Source organism: Zeus faber (genome assembly GCF_960531495.2).
Source record: "Zeus faber genome assembly, chromosome: 6".
Classification (NCBI taxonomy): domain Eukaryota; kingdom Metazoa; phylum Chordata; class Actinopteri; order Zeiformes; family Zeidae; genus Zeus; species Zeus faber.
The window spans coordinates 12,386,342-12,398,911 of NC_137201.1; the positions used below are offsets into that span (position 1 = coordinate 12,386,342).

A 12,570-nucleotide genomic window follows, 5' to 3' on the forward strand; every position below is an offset into this window, starting at 1 on the left:
AGAGACAGGGAGAGAAAGAGAAGAAGGCAAGAAGGTCTTTGCGCAGCTCTACTATGATTTTAGTTCACATAGTAAAACAATTTTTCTAATGAATACGTGGTGGTCAGTATCGATTAGCAAGCACTGCCGTGTGAAGAGGGTTTTATTTTGCGTGTTTTGCGTTATCTGATGGGCTCCTCCGATCGGCCTTATACCGATCACCGATCACACTATTCAGAGGACAGGACAGGAAATGTCCCCAATCGACTTGGAAATGGGACCACAGCTGTTTCCAGGATTTGTTGTTTAAGGTCAAGGTGAGCGCACGGCAGATAATCCGAGATAACTGTGAAAGGGAAGAATTTAGTTAAAAACGGAACCAATCGGATCTGGAGGCTTTGTATATTTTGGGACATTCATTTTGGATAATGACAAAGTGAGGGACGCACACACACAAATCACCGGAGGCCACTGTTTGTTCCGAGGGCTTCTACTGGCATCGCACCTCAATATACAAACCTACTTGGCTGTAAACACACAGAACGCTAATTTGATTTTACACAATATTACATTTCCATACGTACGGTTCAGAACCTGAAAGTGAACATATTCAACAACCAAATAATTGCACATGTCGCTAATTATACCACTCAATTCCTTTCGGAAGAATTCTATACTGCGTATCGTTGTTAGACGAGGGATAAGGAATGAACTGCGCTCTGTGGTTTCTCAAGCGTTGGAAAGACCAAAGTAGCAGCAAAACAAAGGGAACACTCAAGGTACAGAGTCTTAAAGGTGCAGTTTGTAGAATTTAGTGGCAGCTAGCGGTGAGGTTGCAGATCGCAACCAAATGACTCACCCGTCCCGTTACTAATGACGTAGGAGAAGCTACGGTGGCCTTCAGTGCCACGAAAAATGTCCTTCTCTAGAGCCTGTGTTTGGTTTGTCCATTCTCGGCTACCGTAAAAAGATGGCGGAGCAACATGGTGGCCTCGGTGGAGCGTATCCGCTCCCTATGTAGATAAAAACGTCTCATTCCAAGGTAACGCAACAATTCTTATTTTCATGGGATAATACACAAACATAAATATTGTATTCCAGTTCTGCTGAGTCTGTTCCGTAAATTTTACACACTGAACCTTCAAAGGCTTTCCTCCCAACACACTCAAGGGCGAGTTCACAAAAGGATTGCATGGCTTTTGCGGCAAATGAGCCTCCTTGAAAAAAATGTCCAATTCACAAACACCGGCGCCAATTGCCACACGCAGTTGGAGTGATGCTATTACTGCCTGCAGAGACCTGGTGGTGACTGCACGGAGACCAAATAAATACGTTTAAAAAGGCAGCAATGTGTGATCGTCTTCAGAGAGCTGGTGCAATGGAAGCGCATTCATAAGGGGTGTCACGCCCAGACTTTCCAGTGATCTGTAAATAATATTTTAATAAAATTTTTGTTTGTTAATACTGAATAATATTGAATATATAATATATATATATATATATATATATATATATATATATAATATTTTCAGAAACAGTTCTACAATTTCGATTGAACTCAAAATATTTTGAACAAAACAACAAAAAACTAAAAGTTATAGGGAATAGTGATAAAGTGGTCAAAATAGAACTTACAGGACCATGGACAGCTCCACCGGCCGCGGCCTTTCGGTTTGCAGGGGCCCGGAACTTGGTAGAGTGTTAGAAGAGTGTTTTATTATAGATTTACTCATACTATTTAAATGTTTTATAGTCACGGGTCTCCCCACGTGTGGGAAGAGTATGTTTTACCACCTCTTCCCACATACTTAATTTATTACATGAATAACATATATACTTTTTTGATAAAGAAATTCTAGTTCTCGCTCAATCTTTTTTACAATGTAGAAATGAAGACAACTCATGTACTCATATACTTCACTCTACCAAGTTCCGGGCCGCTAACCTGAAAGGCCGCGGCTGGCCGAGCTGTCCATAGTCCTGAGGTTCGATGCCATCTGTGGTTCAATGCCAATTTTGACCAGTTTATGGCTATTCTCTACAACTTCTAGTTGTTGTTTTTTGGAGGTTAATAGTAATTATAAAACCGTTTTTTGGTCAACGTTTGTAATGGCTTATTTATACAAAACATTATTCAAAGTTTCAACAAGTTGCTTTTGGAGTGTGTTTTGAAAACCATGGACTGGTACCCGTTCCACTGCCTACAGATGCTGTGACAATAATAAGAATTATCATAATAATGTGAAAAATGTATTTACAGATCACTAGAAAGTCTGGGCGTGGCAGCACTTATAAATGCGCTTCAGTTGCACCAGCTCTCTGAAGACGATCGCACATTGCTGCCTTCTTTTATTTTTTATTTTTGGTTTCACGCAGTTACCAACAGGTCTCTGCAGATGGTAATAGCGTCACTCTTACTGCGTGTAGTTATTAGTGCCGGTGTTTGTGGATTGGACGCTATTTGCAAGGATGCTCATTTGCATAGAAGGGTGCCAATTTTGCACCAAAGGTATGAATAATACCTGATTTAAATACGTGCAAATAGCACCGGCGCACCGAGACGTTGTTTGTGTGGCAGTGCAGTCAGGGTTGCATTTCACCGTTTGCGGGTGCTTTGTGAATTAGACGCTTGCTTTTTCTGTTATTGGCGCCGGTTTAGCGGCCGCAAAAGCCGCGCTATCACTTTGTGAATTCGCCCCTCAATGTTTAAGTTGTACTAGTATATGAATGGGAGTTACATTAATGAAACTAAATATTTCCCCAAGTTTTGCCGTTTCTTTGTTTGACCTTAATTTGCCTTGAGTAACATGAACAACCCCACTTATTTAGTTGTATTGTATAATATATACTGTAATATCAATTTTACTACCTTAAAGTTTTTACTTCAGACTGAAGAACTAGGTGTTTTTAGAGTTTGGGGGGTTTTCAGGATAAAAAAAGAACCTTAAAGAACCTTAAACCGGTGTTATTTTATTCTGCAGACATTCTCATTCACCGGTTAAGAAAAAAATTAAAGGAAAGAGCTTTAACCTGAATGACAAAATCTGGAAAAAGCTTCAATATCCTACTTAAAATAACGTACTTACAGAAGTTGGTTATTTCAAGGTAGATAGGGTAAAGTAATGTAAGGATAGTGCTTTGTTATTTCTTAGTGTGTCTTGACATTTCCAGTTTTTGTCCCATGTGTTTTTTTTGTCTTATGCAAATGTGATGATGCCTACTGCCTCTGTAAGTGTGTGTGTGTGTGTGTGTGTGTGTGTGTGTGTGTGTGTGTGTGTGTGTGTGTCCAGGAAGAACCAGTCTTGGAACTTTGTACAGCCCTTCTGGGAGACACACATGGAGGGGAATGGGGCTCCCTGGCTGGTTTAGTGTTTACACCCCGCTCCATCTGTCTCTTTTTATCTCTCAGCCCTCTCCTGGGTCGACATTTGTCTGTTCCACATCTCTTCTCCCGCCCCCCCCCCCCCTCCAGCCCCACACACCCTCTACTTTCTATTCAGAAAGTAGAGGGAGAAGTTTGCAAAGCCATCCGGTCTTTCTCTAATAATTTGCCGCGGCAGGCTATGCGGCAGTCCTGGGAGATAATTGACCGGCGGCCACGTGAGGCTCCCAATGACCATAACGTCATGTCTCCGGTCACAGCCCGGAACTTATGTTTGTTTGTTCTGGCCAACCTTCTCTCTCTGTCTCTCTCTTTCCTTTCTATCTTTCTCTCTTATTCTCTTCGCTGGACAAATTTATTGAACGTCAAACAATGTCTGACTCAAAATTTTGGCAATAACTGACTGAATGCACACTTCAATTACTGACATGGGGGCGGAACATTCATGGGTAAAGTAACTTTTATTTGTGGAGGTAAAGCTGATTCATGCACAGAGGTGTCTTTAAGTCACAACAGTGAAGTCCTTCTTGTACTTTCTATTTCCCCAAAATGTGTTAAAGTGATTAGTAAGCCAGCTTATAGAACTAAAAGGGGCTGAAAAGAAACAGGATAACCTTCACTGTCCTTCAATGGAAACAGCATTTTGACAGACAGCGACCAATGTGCTTTTTTCCCTCTAAAAGGGGCTGTGAAATCCCTTTTTATTGGTTTGCCGTCATCCTATTGGCCATAAATCACATTTGAATATTCCTTCTAATAAAAACACACACCAGTTTGAATATATTCGAATATCTATTACAATTTTAAAAAGGGACAATTTGACCAACTTTGGGGCTGTGTTATTGCACGTTAGTCTTGGGGCGATCGTGCAAAATTGCAGCCGTCTAATCGCGACCCCCACACCAGGGGGTGGGACGGCTCCTTTCGCCGGGATTATCACAAGATTTGGTCCTTTTTTTTCCTTGCTCTTCCGCTGTTGATCCTTTTTTGGGAGATTTTTGAAAGCTGTCCAAAAAAAAATATGGAAAAGTAAAAAGAAAAAAAAAAAAGCCTAAATTAAGCGATTATTTTAACCAAACCACCGTGCTGCCCCCCCCCCCCCCCCGGTGCTCCGTCCCGCGCTGTGGTGCACTGTGCCCGGAACACCTGTAGAGTCCGGACGGAGCCTCTTCCAGAACACTGCGTCTGTTTTGTTTTGTTTTTTACCTTATTTTAATTTAATGAGCGTAGAGCTGCCCCTGCACCTGTTCAGCTGGCGGATAAGGCGTCACACGGACACAGCTCATTCACTTGCGTGCCCAGAGAGGATGTACGTGGACGTGTGTGCGCATAAGAAATTTATGTTGAAACACTGCATATTTTTTCAAATGTTAATTTTCAGATTCAAACCTTGTTTTTTTTAACAGCGTTCGAATATCGACCCATCGCTTGTCAGCCGACACATTCCCACTCAAAACACGTGCTGCGGAAAAAGCTCAACAGATGCTCCCTGTGTTTACATCCTGGGCGAGCACATGTAAACTCAGGAAGATAATGAATGCAGGCGCGCTGCTTCCCTTCGGCGTGTTAAGAGTTGCATATGTCCCCTTCCCGCGAGTCTAAACACTACTTTAAACTCACCATTCCTCAAGTGGTTGGTCCTGGCCAATCTGACGGGGCACACTCTGACTGAAGTGCTTTGGGTGGAACAAGCTTTTGCACCATATGAGGACAGTTCCTCTTGTCTGTTTGTATCTAGAGACCCTGGAGACGAGCCATCTCTCTGGGAAACCACCTCAAATCTTCCAAAGTTTCTTGTATCTTCTCTTATTTCTATTGTATTATTTCTCTCTGAATAACAAAAGCCTGAAGTACCCATAATCTGGAGACAGGATATGAATAGCCACAGGTCACAGGTCCACGTCTTCTTTAGTGTTGTTCCATTTCCAAGTTCAACGTTTTTAATTGTCATTAGCTCAACAAAACAGCAAAACGGCTTTGAAATTGTAGATTTGTTCATCAGTATTAGTAAGCAGTTTATGGCTGGGGCAAAAACACGGCAGGACTTTGACCTTCCGAACCTGGAATTTCCTACCTCTGGTTTTTGGTCGGCAAAATGCCGACTGCGTGAGTTCATTATTTGTCCCGTGGGTAAAAAAAAAAAAAGGGGGGGGGGGGTCTTCTGTTTGATTAGGCAATGTGTAAACAACCGAAATACGAGAACCCCCAAGAATCCAGAGATGGGGTAGAGAGGTCTCTCTATGCTGCCCTGTTGATCCAGTTTGCAGGAATGCCAACGTGTGCGATTCTGCTTGATGACTGCGTATCAATATTTCATGCATCTTTTTGCATTCCATGAATACATCCGGTGGGTGGTGGTGGCGGAGCTGGGAGGTGATGGGTGGGTGGGTGGGGGAATTGGGGGGGGGGGGGGGTGGTATCAATTTTCCATGAGTCTGTACGTGGCATGAATTCAATAACATGGATGGGGGGGGGGGGGGGGGGCGCTTACATAAACAACCGAGTTAGAGTTACGCATCAAGAGACTGGGGGTGGCGGGGTGGGGTGGGGTGGGTGATGGGTGCGGGGGTTTGGGGCGGGTGGTGGTGGGTTAGTCAGTGGGCCTGGAACCGAGATAGCACATCGCCGCCCCGCCCCCACGCAGAATGTTTAGCTCAAAGTGATGCAGCGTTTGATAGCAGGAGGGATCGGCCGAGGACAGACTCACACACAACAACGTCAGGTAGAGGAGGAAGAATGTGGGAGGTAATCAGAGGAAGAGGAGAAGGAGGAGCAGGAGGAGCGGAACAATAGACGGAAAAAAAAAGTGGTTATCTCACTGTTTTCTCTGCAGCGCGCCCTCTAATCTATCCTTTCTGATTTGCCTCTTTCCCTCCCCCCCTCTCTCTCTCCCTCCCTCTCTCTCTCAGTTCCTCCCAAGTTCATTTCTATTCCAACTCGCTATGTTCTCTCCGTTTCCCCGCCCCGCTCCCTCTCCCCCACTCCCCTTTTTGTCTTGTTTCTTCCTTTCATTCTTAATTGTCCTTTTCTCCCTCCATCCATTTTTTACACCCCTCTCGCCCTAAACAGAGCAGAGACGGATGATGAGTGGAGCAGTGGAGGAGTGGAGGAGCGGAGGGTGGGAGTGCAAAAACAAACGGAGAGTGAACGACAAGGCATCGTGAATTACAGATGGATGGTCGGTCGGACAACGCGGGGTGGAGTTAAGCAGACCTTACACGATAGAGAGAGCGAGAGCGAGAGAGAGAGAGAGAGAGAGAGAGAGAGAGAGAGAGAACAAAGAGAGAGGGAGAGAAAAATAGAGACAGGGTAAAGAGGAGTTCAACAACCTTATACAGGAGAGTGGTGAGCTACAGCAGGTAAAGAGAGTGAGAGGGAGAGATGGAGAGGGATAAAGAGAGAGAGAGAGCAAGAGAGAGCGTGAGAGAGACGGCGCGAGAGAGAGAGAGAGAGAAAGAGAGAGAGAGAGGAGGGGAATTGTGGACTTTAGCATAAAGTCCTCCGCTCTCAGCTTTCTGCCTCCTTGAAGCATGGATATATGCACGCGCACACACGCACGCAAACGCAAACACAAGCGCGCGCGCACACGCACACACACACACACACACACACACACACACACACACACACACGCACATTTACCCAGACCAACTCAAATACTGACACAGTGGAATGTGCTCCTCAAACAGAGCGTCCCATGCCAGGGATCGATGCAGGCGGCGGTGGGAGGATCCCTCAGTGGAGGTTGTGTTTCAGCTGTGACTCTGTGTGAGTCACAGCTGAAACACAACCATGGTGTATAAGGGTGTAGAACGGTGTATAAATCACACGCTTCATCGTGATGCAAAGTGATATCGATTCTTTGGAAAAGTACTCCCTACTTTGTTGAGGTGAATCATTCTTTTTGCCACTGTCAGATTACAGTTTAATCCAATTCAGGGTCCATCATGTTACCTTGCTTGCCGCTCAGCAGCCAAAATACAATTTACGGTAATTTTATTACTGAGATTACAGAGGCACAATTGTTTTTAAACTCAATTAAACATTGACATTCTCTTGTTTCCTACAAACTCACAGTACTACATCTTGTTTGAGCATAAAGGTGGTGAGCACCATGCACTTTCCATTATGAACATAACAAAGCCTTTTATTATAACTATTAGTGTTTAAGTGTTTTGACAGATATCTATTGTCCTATCTATCTTTGACTGGGAATGACCGCCCCAGGGGTCCTTCAAGAGGTTCCAGGGGGAATACTGAGTGAAACACCCTTCGCCTGTGTAGAACTCATAAGTGTAAAGCTGCATTGGGCCCCTTCTCCCTAAGTTCCCCCAAAACTCTTTCCCTATTCTGTCTTCATTCCAGCTGCAGCCTGCGGATGCTCACATCAAAATCAATAATCTGTTCCTGGTGTGGAAAGCGGTTAGTTGCTCTTCATTGCACACTTTGCGCTCCCACATTGTATCACTCTATTTGCAGCAACCTCCTCTGTTCCCCCAACACACAAAATATATATTTATACATCTATATTTATACTGTACTAATTGTGTGTGTGTGTGTGTGTATGAGTGTGTGTAAGAATGTGTGTTTTCTATTCCATTATCCCCCCAGTGTTTACTGACAGTCACTGGGCAGGCCTCACTGAGCAGCAGGGTCTTCATTTTCTACCTATTAAGGAGCGCACGCACACACACAAACCTATGCTCAAAGCTCATCAGCGCTGTGTGCAGCATTAGCACAAGTTTCCAGGTTGTAAAGATTGTAATTTCTCAACAAGCTCGCTGCTCGTCTGGCATCTATAAGCATCTCGCCCATATTAATCATGACGCGCTACGGTCACCATCTGTTCCGTTCAGCATTGGGGGTGGGGGGGAGACACTCCGAGGAGATGCAGCCTCCGAATGTAATTTACGACACTTCAGATGAATGTTAACAATGCGGGGGTCACGTCCACGGTCTCGCCAAACTCGCAGAATCAGCCCCGAGGTCTCCCAGGCAGCGGCAAATCCAATGGGGGGATTTTCCTCACGTTAAATCGTCTTAAAGTGACATCTTATTATCGGTGCAATTACCGCGAACTGTGGTGCAAATGGCAGAGCAAACTCAGTCGTCACAAACTCCAGAAGGATAACGCACAACGGATGACAGAGTACCCAGTGAAAGCTGAGCTGCATCATCTGTGGAGGGTATTTGAAAAGGGATTTTGAAAACGTCAATAGGGGTACCTACATATCGAAGCGAAGGAGGCCACGAAGACGGTGCTAAGGTTTCATGGTTTACAATGTACAAGGTTTCCAGTCTTCTGGAACATTTATAGGTTTTCAAAGCCAGTGTGTCATTGTTGCTGCATGGTGCTGAAAAGGACAGCTCCTATAGCGAGCCACGACAGGCTGGGGGGGTTGCGTGTGTGTGTGTGTGTGTGTGTGTGTGTGTGTGTGTGTGTGTGTGTGTGTGTGTGTGTGTGTGTTTGTATGTGTGTGTCTGTGTGTGTGTGTGTGTGTGTGTGTGTGTGTGTGTGTGTGTATGTGTTTGTGCGTAAGAGAGCGATGAAACAATTGAGGGTTGAAATTGCCCATGGTTATGTTATGTTGTGCGAAGAGTGAGATATTAGTGAGATATTTTGTTGCATTTAGATTTGTTCAGTGGTGCTGGGTTTAGAGTATTTATGGGATGCAGCAACAATTCTAATCTGCCAAACAAAAGGCAATGACATTTGAAAATAATTTCGCATTTTACTGAGCAAATAAATGTGTGGATGCAAAGGAGCCATAATCCCTGCCCCTCTATTACAATAGAAATGTGCACCACCAATGTACTGGCTGCCATATGCCGGTCAACTTCCCAATGGCAGTATCCCAAATTTCCAAAATTCTCACATTGAAAACCCTTCAATCGGTTCGCCTGGCATGGCAGACAAACCAGCCCGTTTGCATTTAGTTGCGTGTCTACTGGTGTACTTGGTGTAAAATCGATATCACAGCTATACTGTATAGCTACGCACTCTTCAGGCTTGTGAAAATGAATTCTGGAGCCTTGCAGGGGTCTGCAATGTCCGGATTCAGATCTGTGAATGTCCTCTGGTGTTAAGTGGCTTGAAAGCCCATGCGAGTCCACCACTGAAAGTGCCAATGTCTCGCCGACCTTATTTGAGGTTGTTGTAAATTGCCGGTACTTTGCTGGCATGTTTTGACCGACAATATGGCGGTGTGTACGGTGAGTCACTTGACAGCACTTGCCTATCGGGGAACATACATATAGGCCCCTTCTCCCCCCAAGCACACACAGGCGTGCACTCTACTCACCCGGTCCTCCTCCTCCCGCAGGTCCGGCATGGTACTGATGCACAGGCTGATGACAGTGATGGCCACCATCAGCACCGACATGCAGGCGAAGATCTTCCCCGGCAGGCCCGACTGCGGGTTCTCCACCATGTCGCGCAGGTGGTTCATGGTCTTGCGGTACCGCGTCTCCTCGACAGGCTCCCGCTGCATGGCGTTCCGCTGCCGCCGCTCCTCCTCGCGCCGCTCCAGCTCGTTCACCTCCTCTATCCTGGTGTACATCTTCCTCTTGCAGCAGCGCTCCATGTAGGCCATCTCCACGCCCCAGTAGGTCAGCTCGTCGTGCAGCGACAGCACGCACATCTCGCGCAGCAGCCGCAGCTTCCCGGCCACCAGGAAGTTGAGGATGACGCGGAAGGCGGAGGGCGAGCGGTCGAAGAAGAACTCGCCGCACGCCTCGTCGTAGTCGTCGCACACGCTGGCGATGTCCTCCGGCGAGCGGCAGCCGCAGAGGCGTCCCAGCCGCGTCAGGGGGAACTGCTCCAGCGTGCTCCAGGGGACGGTGTAGCGGTTACCCCCCACGTTGATCACCGCCAGCAGTCCGTGGTCCACCGACACCAGGTCCTCCGGCCGACGGATGAACTGCGCCCGCTTGTAGTAGACGCCCTGAGAGAGTAATGGAGTAATTTGAGTATTTTGAGATGTTTGTTGACCATAATGGATAAATTACGCAGAGTACCTCTGATGATTGACAAATAGCAAAAAAGACACCAACAACAAGCATTGACCCAGCAAGAAAAGGACCTTTGCCAAGAGATGAAACATAATAGTAGGAATTCACAACATCATGAAAGGAATCCAAACATACACAAATCAATCCATTCCCGAATACAACCATTATGTTGTAAAAGAGCAGTACCAATCTTAATTATCCATTTGAAGCAAGTGTATTCTGTTGTTTGGATTGAGAAATGCTTATGCCTAATAGATCCTCGTGTCTACAAAAACGAGAGAATTTCCTCCAAGATCCTGAATGTGGCAATCTCTAAGGCTACTTTTAATTCAAGGCATTCATATGAGAGAGGATTTATCGTTAGGTTGTAGTCGCCCCTTCACACTCATCAAGTATTAATGATATTGCAGGTGTTTATGTGGAAACTTCATCTTTATGTGATGTCATTCAATTTAGAGGCACAGCATTGCCGGCAAACATTGACCAATTTTTTTTTAACTTTTACAACCATAACCATATCTCAATGCCATTTAATTTACATTGTCACTGTCCCACTTTCAACTCCACCGTATGACTGTATTGTGAATTGTTTGATAAAAGTATCTGGTCCCAGCATGGTCCATGGTCTGGCACAGTCCCACCCCCCTTCTAATTCTCCCGTCCCTACCTTGATGGTCTCGGTCTCTGGGATCTCGGTGAAGATGCGGTCGAGGCTGCTGTCGTCGCTGAGCGACAGGTTGCTGAAGTCATGGTTGGCATTGCTGATGATGGGCATGGCGGCATCGGGAAGGCGCGCCGCTCCTCAAGGGTGCAGCTCGGAGGGAGAAGACAGGGGAGTGCGCACTTTTTCGCGCTCCCGGGATCCGTTCCGGTTTGCGACCTTCAGGGGGCGTCGGAAGTGTTGCCAAGGTCGTAGGATGAAGAGCCCAAAGGGATTCTTTTGGTCTTGCTACTACGGCTCTGTGCGCTCTGGGATTGAGAGAGAGAAAGGGGGAGAGAGGGAGTCACGACTGAGCTGTTAAAAAAGACAGGGGCTGAGAACATACCTCAATTAGACTGCAGCGTATTAGGCTCCTCCTCATAATTTGACTTTCCTTTTCTGTCCAGCAGCAGAAGGACAAACAGACGGATAGACAGACCAGAAAGACACATCACCCACTCTGATCTCCTCATGTCACGTAGCTTGAAGGCATTTCTTTTTTCTTTTCTTTTTAAGGGAATTCCTGAACAAAACAAAGCGCCGAGACAGCTGTTTTCACGGCGCTCGCGGGAAAACCAGAAGACGGTTGAGGTTCTGTGGTGTTGAGGGGAATGGTCGACTGGGCAACGGGGCAACTGAGACCGCTCCGGAGTAATTCCCAAAGTTTTCCGCGAATTGTGCGTCGTGTCACCACGGCTTCATTGAGGAGCGGCTGCACTCCTCCACTCTGACGCTCTTCCCACCACTCCTGCACTTTCCGTTAACTCTTTCTCAAACCGCACACACTCACACGCACACACACACACACACACACACACACACACACACACACACACCGACACCGACACGTCTCATGAGGTGGTTAATTACGACTCTCACACCTGTTTGTGATCGATGCTTGGTATCTTGCACTACTTTTGCCCGCCAGCGTGAGCACGACAGCGACTGTGTATCTGCCTCCGTGTGTGAAGTCAGTAGTACAGTATATCCTGAGCTCCCAGGCTTGTACGCTGCTACCAATAGCTTTCACACGAGGATCATATTGATGGACACAGAAAAATGTAGATAAATAGAATAATTTCAACCCTATATAACGTATTCTCGTCGTGCACAGAACATATCACTGAAATCTCTTTTTTCAATCAACTTCAATGTTGTTTCAAACATAGGATCTATGTGAAGACATCAGATAGACGCTACGAGGGAAAACCAATATAGTCCTGGAGCTTTGGCTGCTGTTTCATTTCCATCCTGCAGAGAGAGCGGAGCATGATAAAGTATTTATTAATAGATCCAGTGACAGTGCTCCCTTTGGGTGGGAGGCTGTGGAAGTGGAAAGTTAATTGAAGGAGGTGTTTTTTGGAGAGGCGGCGGCTGCCACACGCGAGCACAGACACTGGCACGCACACGCGCACTCACAGAGACCAGGCTCTTCTTAATTCATGACGAATTGAAGTTATTTCTCCTTTTTTTAAAAATGTAGAAATATCAAACAAAT

At 45.9% G+C, this 12,570-nt stretch overlaps 1 protein-coding gene across 1 annotated transcript in view; it reads right to left on the bottom strand.

Moving 5' to 3' along the window:
• Positions 1-11,147, bottom strand: part of kcng4a (potassium voltage-gated channel, subfamily G, member 4a) — a gene marked incomplete at both ends in the record, with an annotated part of 25,116 nt that extends 13,969 nt beyond the window's left edge. Inside the window, 2 exons of the mRNA XM_080001869.1 lie at positions 9,664-10,305; positions 11,040-11,147. Coding sequence (XP_079857995.1) covers positions 9,664-10,305; positions 11,040-11,147 — 750 coding nt within the window. The remainder of the gene's footprint in view (positions 1-9,663; positions 10,306-11,039) is intronic.
• Between the last annotated feature and the right edge of the window lie 1,423 nt (positions 11,148-12,570).